At 37.6% G+C, this 14,007-nt stretch overlaps 1 protein-coding gene across 1 annotated transcript; it reads left to right on the top strand.

Moving 5' to 3' along the window:
* The first annotated feature begins 212 nt into the window (after nt 1–212).
* On the top strand, nt 213–6,270 carry LOC140755500 (uncharacterized). Its single transcript, XM_073090789.1, has 5 exons — nt 213–989; nt 2,454–2,639; nt 3,640–3,761; nt 5,020–5,239; nt 6,123–6,270. Exons 1-5 carry the CDS (start codon nt 823–825, stop codon nt 6,199–6,201), a joined length of 774 nt encoding a protein of 257 aa, XP_072946890.1. The 5' UTR covers nt 213–822; the 3' UTR covers nt 6,202–6,270.
* Nucleotides 6,271–14,007: the final 7,737 nt, after the last annotated feature.

Raw genomic sequence — 14,007 nt, forward strand, 5'->3', positions numbered from 1 at the left:
AGAAATGGATATTGGAATTTTCATATTTATTAAATTTCGCAATACATTTAAGTGATAATCATTTGTCTATGATCATCGCCTTACGTTTTCATCTGTAGTATTCGTCCACATCGTGTAATCAATAGTTTCAGTGCGTTTCTCACGTGAAAATAGGGGTTTTGGACGTTTTTATCGTAAAACAACTGTTTTCAATACAATTCTACGTTTTAAAAGTTTCACATCTCACACACTCTTGTGGTGAAAGTACTTATCATATTGTCTATGCCGAAAAATGTTATTTATTAAATTATGAATGAGCAATTAATGTCAAGCAACACTAAATTTAAAACGTCAAAAAATCCAAAAAAAGCCGCAAAGGCGATATAGTTTAATTTAGTTTTTATTGTTGTTTGTGTTTGTTATTGTTGAGAAAGGCTGTAGGATAGTGCCGTAACCATTATTTTGTCTAGTCGTTTAAAAATTTGTTGCAATACGGCGTGAAATTGGAGGCAGTGTCTATAGTAATAGTGCCATAAATAAGTTGATTGATATCTCTTTGTTTTGAAAATCGTGAATTTCGGTGCTTTTAGCGGGAATTGTGGGTGCAAATTGTTAGAAAACGGTCTTAAAGGCGTTTTTAGGTTGAATAGTCGTGTTTATTGGCGGTTTGACCGCTGTAATATATCCCGCCATTTCGGTGTTCTATCAAGACTCATTTCGTAACAGATTCTTCTGTTTTGCACTTCGAATATGGCTCAAGTCGGTTGTTTTATCGACGCTAGGCTCTACAACCGCGGGATTAAGTATAAATAATGTGATTCTAGTAAGATTCTTATAAGGAAAATGTCTGCTGTAGAAAAATCTGGCTGGTCCAGTATACCGAATGAAACCTTAGACCCGAAGTATGAGAAATGTCGCAACATCACCGAGGAGATCTACAAACGGATCAACATTACCTTCCAGATTAAGAAACTGGAGATGGGCGCTCAGAGTGATGTATCCGATTTGAGGTATTTTGACTTCTTTTTGTGTATTATTTATGTGAAAGGTCCACGTGAAACTGCTTGTCCGCTCTGAATATAGAAATGAATCGCGTCGCCATAGCAAATTGTATGACTACACCTGCTCGCAACAACTTCAGTGCGGACTAGTGGTTTGGTGCGGACTATACATGAGCTATTCAATCTGATGGTAAGATCAGAAATGAATGTAATCAATCCCAGATTGTATTGGAATTGTATCTGAGGTCGGCCACAGGCACATTGCTTTCCCTAAGGCTTAATTTAGTATGTCTGTAAGTCATCTTACAAAAACCCTTTTTAGTTAGACTTCAGAATTACCATTGTCACACCCATTTCTGTTATAACAATAGTGTTTTGCTTATGACAAACTAGAGGAAAAGATTAATTTCGAAGAAAATATTACTCGTTTGAGCATTTTTCGCTAATCCTTATAGTTTTGGATTTGGCATTGAAGACCTATTTAAAAAAATCACCCTGTGTATCAAAACGTACGGTAATCACGTTAAACTGATGGTGGTAGGCTTTTCAGCTTAGTCCTCAGGGGTAGAAGTGCATCTGTGGCCGACTTTAGGTAGGAATATCTAATCCTATCTGGGGTTGATTACAGATGTCTGTACCTCAGTAGCCACTTACCATAAGTGGACTGCATGCTCATCTGCTACTTCTATATATCCTTATATATATATTTCTTATGTGCGTCTGTACATACAGTGACTTTCACTGAACTCCTCCTGAATGACTGGACTGATTTTGATGAAATTTGTTGTGTGTGTTCAAGGGGACTTGAGAATGGTTTAGATTCACAATTTAGTCCATGGGAAAAGGTTTTTTAATTTTATAGAATCGGAAACTATGCATTTGATCAAGTGATGATCTTTAGCAAAGTTGTTGTCGAAGAGCTCACGAAGGTTTGGGAGTTGGTAAGGCTAATTTTCGACAGATGGAACACTGTCATTCCAATGAAGGTACAACATTTCTGTTTTATGTATGTCATATTATTTCTTTAAAATGCAGCGAAGCCGTGGGCACCACTAGTCATATATATAAAGATGACTATATAATATATTTAACGTTTTCTTTTCCATGGAATTATTTTTATATTTAAATTAATGTCACATTGATTGCCACAAATAGACAATAATGAATAGAAAATATTGAAATAAAACATGAACCAAAAAATATTAATTAAAATAAACTTTTTCTTAACATCTTATATATAAAATTCTCGTGTCACAATGTTAGTTACCGTACTCCTCCGAAACGGCTTTACCGATTTTCACCAAATTTTATATGCATATTCAATAGGTCTGAGAATCGGCTACTGTCTATTTATCATACCCCTAAGGATAAGGGTTGATCACCCTTAACATTTTTTTATTTATATGGCAACACAATATTTGCGGGTCAGCTAGTATATATAAAAAATTACAGTAATCATATTAAACATTTCAGTGACCAGATAGACAGTAACGAGCTAAGCAACGAGACTGATCTCTTCGCATGTGACAAGAGCTCGTTGACTAGCACGGATGCTGAGCAGCTGGAGCGAGGCTCAGCGGCCTGTGAGAAGTACATCAACATCAACAATAACGAGGAGCAGAAGAAGCCGGCAGTGGTGTGCAGGCGGCCGAGGAAACGGTGGGTATCATCATCATCATCAACATCACGAACTGACTGTGCTGGGCACGGGTCTCACAGAATGAGGGACTAGGCCATAGTCCACCGCGCTGGCTAAGCGTATTGGTAGACTTCACATATCTTTGAGATTTTTTTTTATAAGTCTCAGGTATGCAGGTTTCCTTACGATGTTTTCTTTCATCGTTTAAACAAGTGATAATTAATTTCGAAGACGCACATAACTTTGAAGAATCATAGGTACCTGGGATTGGAACCTTGGCCTCCTCGATCAAGAGGGTGCATTTCTTAACCACTAGGTTATCACTGCTTTGTCCCTGTAGTTCCGGGACTAGAATAGGTCTACGGTATCCCCTGCCTGTCGTAAGAGGCGACTAAAAGGGGGCTTCCGGGGTTGCGGGCGGCAAGAGTGGGAGCTCGAGCCGTCCAGCAAGCAACCCCGGGAAGGACGGCGGTGTGTGTGGTCGCATACCGTCGTGAACACCAGCTGGTTTGGGAGGAGCGAAAACTGCTCTCCCAGGGCAGAGCCCGATCGGGGCATCGCGCTTGGAGGACTCCGGTTGTGTTCCATCGGAGATCCCGGAGTTCTCCAACAAGCGATGAGGACGGCCTCTGGAGGGTTTTAGTGAGGTAAAAATCCCACATAACTCGACGTCGCTCCCACGTCGTCGGGTACCTTTTGAAGGTTCCCCCCCGATAAAAAAAAAAGGTTATCACTGCTTGGAATAAGTTAAAAAATGTCAATTTCATGATAGAGAGCGCGTCAAACTGCTAGTCCGCTCCGAATATGGAAATGAGTCGCGTCACAATAGCAAATTGCAGATATTAGCGGGATGAAGATAGCGTGGGATCCTCCCGGCACCCTCCGCTGCCCGCTCTCGCCCACGGGTACATAGCGCAAATAGTGTGCCCTTACAAAACCTGCTCGCAACAACTTCAGAGCGGACTAGAAGTTTGGCGCGGACTATACCCATCCTAAACCATGTATTCCTCGTGTCCGCAGCTTCAGGAAGCGTATAAAGAAGGCCCAGAAACATCAGCGCGAGTCGGACGGCTCTAGCGATGAGGGTCCTCCGCTCAGCCTGGTGGCGGAGCTGGGCAGGCCTCGGCTGCTACTCCTGGCGGGTGAGTGGCCACTCATATAATTCATCATCATCATCACTATCATCATCATGATCACCTTCATCATCATCATCACCATCAACCCATTACTGTCCCACTGCTGGGCACGGGTCTCCTCTCATAATGAGAAGGATTAGGCCATAGTCCACCGCGCTGGACAAGTGCGTATTGGTAGACTTCACATACCTTTCACATTTTTTTTTATAAATCTCTCAGGTATGCAGGTTTCCTCACGATGTTGTCCTTCACCGTTTAGCAAGTGATCATTAATTTTTAATATGCACATAACTTTGAAAAATCATAAGTGCGTGTCTGGGATTTGAACCTCGGACCCCTCGATCGAGAGGCTGAGTTTCTTAACCACTAGGCTATCACTGCTATTATGCACGGACGTTCTTGCTGCGAACGTGCAAGATGTGGAATGAAGTTCCTCCTGAAATATTCCCGGAGCACTATGACATGGGGCTCTTCAAAAAAGGTGCAAAAAGAGCTCCCATACAAAGCCGGCGATGCATTGGCAAATCCTCTGGTGTTGCAAATGTTCATAGGCGACGTTGACTATTTTCCATCAGGTAGCATGTCTGCTTTATCGTTAGGCTCAAATATAAACAACCAACTCCATGTAGATCTGAAGCCGATCACAGCGTCGCCACTCCTGACGACCAAGTAGGTATAGTCCGCGCCAAACTTTTAGTCCGTTCTGAAGCGGTTGTGCGCAGGTGTAGTCAGCGGGCCAATGCGGTCGAACGCAACTTTTTTTTTATATTATAGGAGTAGCAGACGAGCATGCAGTCCACCTGATGGTAAGTGGCTACTGCCGCCCATGGACATCTGTAATCAACCCCAGATAGGATTACATATTCCTACCTGAGGTCAGGCACAGATGCGCCGCTACCCCTGAAGACTAAGCTGGACCGCCTCGGAAAAGTCTGTCTCCCTTACCACACCCTTCAAACCGGAACACAGCAGCGCCTAACACTGCTGTTATTAGGCAGAAATAGGTGTGGCGGTGGTGCCGCCGGAGTCGAACCACAAAGCGTTCTACCACCTTCAATACTACGAGCATATACTCCGTAGCAACGTGCTGGCACACAAGCTGGGCTATGTACCCGCCGCTTTGTATTCGTCCCGCTGATGTCTACAATTTGCTGTTGCGACTTGACTCGTATTTATATTCAGAGCGGACTAGAAGTTTGGCGCGGTCTCTACCTATCACACGACTAGCTCTATCATAACTGATAATATCTTTATCCTTTCGCAGACATAACAAAACTGAAAACACCAGAGTCAAAACCCAAGAAGACGGAACCAACCAAACAGAACAAGATGAAAGTCGGTGAAGACATGCTGCCCATCATACCGATAGTGCCGATCGACTTCAGCCAGAAGACCAGGGCAGCACCCACACAGGATTCTGATAAGGAAGTTGGGGCCAGGTGTTCGGAGTGCTCTTTGCCGTTCAGAACTGAGAGAGGCTTGAGGTAGATTTATCTTTATAATATCTATAGTTATGATTAGATATTCCTACCTGAGGTCGGCCACAGATGCGCCGATACCCCTCAGGACTAAGCTGGAACGCCTCGGAAAAGTCTGTCTCCCTTACCACACCCTTCAAACCGGAACACAGCAGCGTCTAACACTGCTGTTATTAGGTAGAAATAGGTGTGGCGGTTGTTAGTTAGACTATAGTTTGACATAATACATATATCTTATATATAAAATTCTCGTGTCACAATGTTAGTTACCGTACTCCTCCGAAACGACTTTACCGATTTACACCAAATTTTATATGCATATTCAGTAGGTCTGGGAATCGGCTATCTATTTGTCATACCCCTAAGTGATAAGGGTTGTTCACCCTTAACATTTTTTTATTTATATGGCAACACAACGTATGCCGGGTCAGCTAGTAGTATATAATATAATTTACTGTAAATATTAGATATTTTATTATTTATTTGGCATTATTAACTCTTGTTATATAGCGGTATGTATATTTTAACTGTAAAATCTATATTTGAGCAAAAAAAAGATATTTGATTAGAGTAACAGACGAGCATGCAGCCCACCTGATGGTAAGTGGCTACTGCCGCCCATGGACATCTGTAATCAACCCCAGATAAGATTATTTTCCTACCTGCGCTTAGCCATAGATGCGCCACTACCTGAGGTCTAAGCTGGAACGCCTCGGATAAGTATGTCTCTTACCACACTTGAAACCATTACACAGCAGCGCTACACTGCTGTTATAACAGAAATAGGTGTGGCGGTGGTGCCGCCGGAGTCGAACCACAAAGTGTTCTATCTTAATTTTTAAGCAGTTGGTTATTTTTATTACATTTTCTTATTATTAATTGTTCACAGACGGCACATGACCCTAACGCACCAGACAGAGACAGCGAATGAGAGAAAGAGAACGGAACAACGAGGTAAAACAGCTTAGAGCGCTAGTGTACTGACGGATTACCATTTGCATTGAAACATGTTACAGTTGGACTCTATTTTAGTATTGCTCTGTTTGTAAGTGCAATAAGAATTGGTTGTCATTGTTGTATTTGTTATCTGTGTGTTATGTCACATAGAGGGGGGGGGGGGGGGGGTAATTACGTCATGCAATTTACGACGTCATGTATCAGTCAGGATTTTATTAGCAGGTTTAAGGATTGTAAGTTTTGTGACGTCACAGGTCATTTTAATTTCGTTTAAAATCGTGACGGCATTATATTTATGACGTCACGTCTCAGGATTTTATGTGTGAATGTAATATGTGGGTTATAATTTTGTGACGTCATAGGAATTTAAAATTCGTTAAAAACGTGACGTCACAACATAGAGTTGGGAGTTTACACAAATATTACTTGGGCTTGGTATTCGAATAACAAAACCTTCCTCATATTTGTACAAACATTTGTTCAAATGTTGTCACAACTAATTAATATGCATGATATAATGTGCAAATATTTGCGCTCAAAATAGCGATTAGGATGAAATAATGATGTGATCTTAATATTGTCCATTCAGTAATGAAAAGCAGCTGGACTGCATAACTATGACAAACATTTGCGCAAATGTTTGTCCCATTTTTGCATAAACTGGCAAATATAACCACAGATGTTTGTAAGTATTGGGTATTTCGTACTTCTTTTTTTGAAGAACACGACACATACTATAATTCGTATGTGATTAAGTCTAATACAATGAAATATTAAAATACATTTTATATATTCGGCTAAAAGTTTATACCAAAAATAATCACAAAATTATTTTTAGGAATCTTTGAAAATTAAAGCGTTGTTAAAAAGACTTTTTTTTATGACTTTTAATTTACTTTTAATTATACATATTGTAAATTAAAAAATACGTATAATTTAAATTGTACATATTTTACAAGCTATAATATTATATAATTGATGAAAATGGTAATTTGTCATGAAAATTATGGTAGGTAAAATAATATTAGGTATTGTTAGGCTTCCGTGGAATATTGCCTTATCTATCTGTATAGGGTGGGTTTTGTAAAATGCATATAATTTTTGTAATTCTGAAAGTAGAACCCTTTGTGGTTTAACTCCGGCACCACTGTCACACCCATTTCTGTTATAACAGCAGTGTAGCGCTGCTGTGTTCTGGTTTGAAGTGTGGTAAGAGAAATACTTTACCGACGCGTTCCAGCTTAGTCCTCAGGGGCAGTATGTGTGATCAATCTTAGGTAGGAAACTCATCCTATCTGGGATTGATTTCAGATGTCCATGGGTGGCAGTAGCCACTTACCATCAGGTGGATTGCATACTCGTATGCTACTCCAATATTATTAAATAATCAGAAAAAATAATAAAATGTTATAATTTTATAGTAATAGTAAATAAAGAGACTTCAAATTTTGCTTTTTAGGGCTTCCTACCCTAAGGGTCAAAACGGGAGTCTATTACTAAGGCCCTGCTGTCTATCTGTCTGTCTCAGGGCACCGTTTTAGATAGATACTTGAAATTTTTACAAATTTTATCTATGCTCGCTATAAAACTATAAGTTAAGTTGCATACAAGAAGTTAAATTGAAAATTATTTGCATTTTACAATAATAAATGGGCTCATCCTATACATTTTTATCTGAACTACAATAAAATTATGTAGTGTATAATAGCGAATTATACACTACATAATCCACTGTTGTACGGACTACGTTCAGGTTGTATAAGGTATATTACACGTTTTTAATATAAAGTTTCATATTTAGTCATAGGTAGTTAGAATAATGTTTGGGGCTCGAAATTATTGGGGGTGAGAGTACATGAAATGTAGGGGTAGTTATGCTGCTGTCATGGTTACTGTGGGGGTTGATTTTTAAAATTATAGGGTTTTAAAATATAATCAAAAAGGAATATGCATCTTGATTTTAGAATTAAAAATATATACTTTAAATATCATTCGCGATATAACCACATTGTGGATGTAGTTTAGCTGCTTGCTTAAGCCGGGAATCGATTCCTGGACTCTTAAATGGTGGGAATTTTACCACATTAATTTATATATAGATCTGGTCGCTTTTAATTATATAATATTGCCTTAATTAAGCTTAAAAGCTTATAAAACTGAAATTGCTAAGCATTTTTTAAATTTGGGCAAAGCTCAAAAAAATCTTTGATATCAATTCGACTATTTAAATAGGTAGACTTGTTACGCTAGGAAATTTGAAAAATATTATTCGCGACTAAAAAATACCCGTATTATAGTCTCCTTGGATTAAGTTTAATTTATTTTTCCAGTCGTATACGCTGTATTTCGTTTCATACAATTTTCATGTTGTTATTAAATCAAATGAAATTATTTTTTTTAATTCAAAATCATAGATCAGTAAAGATTACTCACTCCTAACAAGAAAAGGTACCCAGTTTTGAGAATTGAAATAGTTGCGTAAAAAAGTTTTGCCACGTCTCCGTGCTAAAACGTCTCTAAAATATTTGTAATAATTATTTATTTATTATGTAAATTACGCAGTATTAGTTATTTATTCGTAAATTATCTCTAAAAATGTTTTTATTTGTCAAGAATTAAAAAAAAGAACTTACTAATAAGCCGTTCGTGGCTTCCTTGAATTTCAAGGCGGCGAAGTATCTTTACTAATCTATGTTCAAAATAGGTTCTTTACAGAGCACTTTTTGAATGTCAATACAACTACCACTTTATTTTTTTCGTTACCAGTTCGTTCGTGCCCAGCAGTGGGACAGTGGTGGGTTGATGATGATTCTCATTAAGACACTTTGTCACTTATAAGAAACAATACTTAAAAGTAATTACTTTGATTTTATATATTCAGCTATACTATAAACGCTATAACGATAAACGTAACACGATATCATTGCTTATTTGGTCACAACACTACAAAGAACTGTCATCGAGATAATAAAGAAATGGAAATAGTATAATTGAGTCTTGAATGCGTTGAATGGGTGTAGATTTTGTATGAAAAATTTAGTGCACCATGACAGCAGCAAACGGTGTCAGGGTTTAATATCTGTGATCTGTCGGCACAATGTGATTGTAGGTTAGAGTGTGCGCCATGGATTCTATTCGCATCGGTCGACTGTAGATTACGTCACTAAAGGGCTGTGACGTCATAATTCTTCACTTGTGGTTAATACACCCTTCTTCAATAAGTGTGCAAAAAGAGCTCTCCAAAGCCGGCGATGCATTGGCGACTCCTCTGGTGTTGCAAATGTCTATAGGTGACGTCGACTGCTTTTCACCAGGTAGTCCATCTGCCTTATCGTTGGTATAAATTAAAAAAAGAAGAAAAAAATACACGAGGCGACGAGGCGACTACGAAGTTTTCTCAACGTGTTGCATATAGACAAGCTCCGAACTGAGAGTGTCGGAGCTCGGCCGCTACCCGTGCATGATCATCTAGCCCACAAGGAGATCTATCTTGTTAAAGTGGTAAACTGTGTTACCTTACAGGGGGCAAGACATTGTCTCACCTGGCAGGAAATTTCTCTGTACCAAAGGGGAAACCTTTCTAACGTCACAAGGGTGAGGGGAGGATAGTTGTTTTATGACGTAATTTACAGATGACCTTACGGGGTGCAACCTCACCTCTTTTGGCTACGTCCGTCCTTTATTACAAAATTGATGAATTCGGCGATATTTGAATTAGGAGGAGCGGTTAAAATTATTTTAGAAAGAAAAAAATTAGGTGAATATTTTCGAAATGCGGGTAGAATCCGTGGTGTAAGGGGGGTGTGGTTTGGTTAGGAAATCGGCCGTTTTTCAGTACAAAATTCTATTGAATAGTGTTTTTAAAATTAATAGGATAAATCAATTTTAAATGTTAATCTAGATATCTTCCTCTTCGTATAGTGTTAGATAATTCCAGAAAATCTTAATGTAATGTTTTCTCTGTTAGGGTATCAGGGGTGGATGTGACGTCACACTTTGTTGGGGTGGTTCAATATGTCTCAAGGTGTAATAAAAAATCTTTAAAGGTTGTACTTATATGATTTTTTAGAGGGGGAGGGTTTAAAATATTTCAGGTGTAGTGTATCTTAATTTTCACAAACTTACGTAAAAGAGACTTTAAATGTTTTAGGGGTATACTTAAAAAAACACACACGTTTCAAATATAAAAGGATGTAACAAAGAGGGGGGAAGAGAAGTGTCTTATGATGCTATATGGGCAGAAAATCTATAAAATAATAACATGGAAGCAAGTTTACAAATTGAAAACTTGCAAATGTCCCACTATAGTAGTCATATAAACATATAACTAAACAATTTATGTGACGTCATTTTACCCCTTTTTAGGTAAAGACGGCTTCTTATTTCTCGTATTACCAAATTAAAATAATTTTAATTGCTTATATAAAGTTATGGGTTATTGTTGTATAAAATATCTATTTATCGAGTTTTTGTATAGTTCACGATTTCGTTTTACAAGATTATGCGGTGTATAATTACAGGAAAATAAAAGAATAACAATGTTATAGCCTTTAGTAGGTGAAGTCGAAAACCTTCACTTAAATTTCTTCAAAATTATTTCAGTCCAAAATATTTTCATCGCGGCATTTGAGAACTATGAACAACTTGTAGTTTTATACAAAATACACGTGTTTCACGTAATATCATTTTAAAACTCCACGGTTTGGTTTGCACGGCCGTTCTTGCAACGAACGTGCAAGATGTGAAATGAGCTTCCTTTTGAAGTATTCCCGGAGAGGTATAAAATGGGGTTCTTCAAAATAGGTGCAAAAAGAACTTTCCTTCAAAGCCGGCGATACATTGGCGACTCTCGTGTTACAAATGTCCATAGGCGGCGTTGATTACTTTAAGGTAGCACGTCTGCTTAATTCTTTAGTTAAACAATTAAAAAAATAACTACACTTCTGCTGCCTGTACACATATTATTTCTAAAAATCCGTATACAAAATGTTACGTTATCAAATGTATGTAAAATACAAGTTATTATTGAATTATACACTGTATAATACGGTCTACATTTGATTTAAATTATGATCTGTATAAGTCCCTATTTTACAATGTCCGAATAAAGTTTAAACGACCTATTTGTAGATTATGTATCGAATAAAAACATTAAGCGAGTTTATTATAAAAATCTTGAAATAGAACTAAATTACTAATTGTAAGGAAATTACATTTAGTAAAACTATTCGTCAAATAATAATCCGTTAAATAATTTCACTTGGACATTGTAAAAACGAGTCTTTGTCATTTTAAAATGTACACGCTCTTCCATTAAATTATCTGTTGTATATTTGATTATATGCTGTATATATGAAATATGTTTTATGAACTAGAACAATAGATTATTTTAAAATTTAAACTAAAATTGTATAATTTGATTATTAAAAAAATATTTTATATATTTTTTTTAAAACTAATGATACAGTTTTGGTTTTTATCAAAATTTACGAACTTTGCACTTTTTTCTTTGGTATTTGTCCACATTGAAATTTTATGTCGCTAAAATATGTTTTTTGTAAAAAACTGAGTTTCAATTTTGTATATTAGATATATGTTGGTGTTACTGTAATAAATATGAATAAGTTATATCTTATAAGATTTTTGAGAAGTTATACTTCTTTTGGTGCGTTTTGGAAAACAGATGAGTAATATTTTCAGCATGGGTCGGAGTTGCGCGCGCTGGTGTAACACATATTTAATTAATATACTTTCGTTAAGTTATTTGGTCACCTATAATTATTTTGAAAAAAAAAATTAAATACAATAGAGAAGTATAACTTCATTTAGTTATTTTTTCCTTTTTGATATCATTTTAATGATCTCTTACGCGTGTCATCGGATCCTTTGGTGCAATTATGGGTGTTGCCATATTATTAATTAATAAATAATTATTTTATTTTATTATTAATAATTTCCCATAATTATTGTTGTAAGATATATAGTTTGTAAATTGTTTTATTAATGTCGGATAAATCATACTGATCTGGTATTCATTTGTAATGTAATAGAATATTACAGTAGTGTAAAGTAACTTTTACATTGGTTGTAATTTTACAACTTGTAATAATAAAAAAAATAAGGTGGTAAAACCGCAGTGGTGCGGACACCACCGCCACATCTATTTCTGTTATAACAGCAGTGTAGCGCTGCTGTGTTCTGGTTTGAAGTGTGGTAAGAGACATACTTATCAGAGGCGTTCCAGCTTAGTCCTCAGGGGTAGCGGCGCATCTGTACCCGATTTTCAATAGTACTCTTATTTTTTTTTTATATAATATAGGAGTAGCAGACGAGCATGCAATCCACCTGAGGGTACTGCCGCATGGCCATCTGTAATCAACCCCAGATAGGATGGCCGACTTCAGGTAGATATCTAATCCTGTCTGCTGTTGATTGTAGATGTCCATGGGCGGCAGTAGCCACTTACCATCAGGTGGACTGCATGCTTCTTGCCTTCTATATAATTAAAGTTATCTGGTAGTTGTTTGATCTATTATTTTTAAATGTTTCCATCATTTAAAAATTCATAGATTTTCGGTTTTGGTTACGCACTTCTGTAATGTAATGCTGAAAAATGAACACTTGAACATTACAACTGAGACCGGATCAGTATGCGCTTTAGAAATTGAATTTATTTTGTTTTTTTTTTTGTAATATTTGGCTGTGTTTTCGTTTTGTCTGAGACCCGTGCCAGACGTAAACAGATATTTGAAGACTTTGCTGCTTTGTGAAAACACACATTTGAACACTTATTTGTTTATTTTTTTTAAGCTGTCACTCATGTCTTGGTCAAGCAACTGGACTTTGCGCATGTGTAGCATTCTGCGTACATATTTGGAGTTTGAACGCTTTGATGTGCGCTCGAAAAACCGACACCAAATGGCAAAGTGCAAATATTTGAAGCAAGTTTTGAACAAATACTTAAGTACCCCTGTTTCTCTGTGTTCTAACATTTGCTCAAATATGTGTTCAAATGTTTGTGCTATGTCTGGCACGGGCCTGAAAATAATGGGGCACTGTAGATATATTATATGTCTATATTGGTAGTAACTATGATGGGAAATTATAAAAATATATATAAATATATATATATATATATATATATATATATAAATTTAACGTGGTACACCCTCTGTGGTTCGACTCCGGCGGCACCACCGCCACATCTATTGCCGTGAGTGCGACACAGGGTTATGTGGGATTTTTACCGCACTAAAACCCCCCCGGTGGCCGTCCTCTATGTTGCCAAGAGGACTCCGGGATCTCCTACGGAACGCAACCGGAGTCCTTTGAACGCGTCGCCCCTTCGGGCTCCACCCAGGTGAGCTCCAGGACTCGCCACACCGCCTGGTGTTTAAATGAAATCAAATCAAATCAATTTTTTTTATTCAAAATAGGTTCTTTACAGAGTACTTTTTGAATGTCAAACTAACCACCACTTCACAAGGTGTTTCGTTATGGAGAAGAAGCGGCGAAAGAAACTCCATAACACACATCTTTTAAAAAAAATGGATTTTACAATGTTAAACTTAACCTAATGGTACATGTGGAGCTGGAACTACTTCAGACCACACCGTTTTGTCAGTCAAATAATCACTTAGTTTACGACGGTATGCGACCACACACACCGCCGTCCTTCCCGGGGTCGCTTACCGGACGGCTCGACCTCCCACTCTTGCCGCCCGCAACCCCGGAAGCCCCCTTTTAGTCGCCTCTTACGACAGACAGGGGATACCGTAGCCCTATTCTAGTCCCAGTGACAGTGACTCACCATCATG

This window comes from Epargyreus clarus, unplaced genomic scaffold, assembly GCF_041222505.1.
Source record: "Epargyreus clarus isolate Ecla_fem2 unplaced genomic scaffold, WU_Ecla_fem_2.2 ptg000033l, whole genome shotgun sequence".
Classification (NCBI taxonomy): Eukaryota; Metazoa; Arthropoda; class Insecta; order Lepidoptera; family Hesperiidae; genus Epargyreus; species Epargyreus clarus.

Excerpts from the sequence above, each read along its gene's own strand:
- LOC140755500 (XM_073090789.1), top strand. The coding sequence starts at position 823 with ATGTCTGCTGTAGAAAAATCTGGCTGGTCCAGTATACCGAATGAAACC. Across the intron at positions 990-2,453 it reads AGTGATGTATCCGATTTGAG|TGACCAGATAGACAGTAACG; the intron begins GTATTTTGACTT and ends TAAACATTTCAG. Across the intron at positions 3,762-5,019 it reads TCGGCTGCTACTCCTGGCGG|ACATAACAAAACTGAAAACA; the intron begins GTGAGTGGCCAC and ends ATCCTTTCGCAG.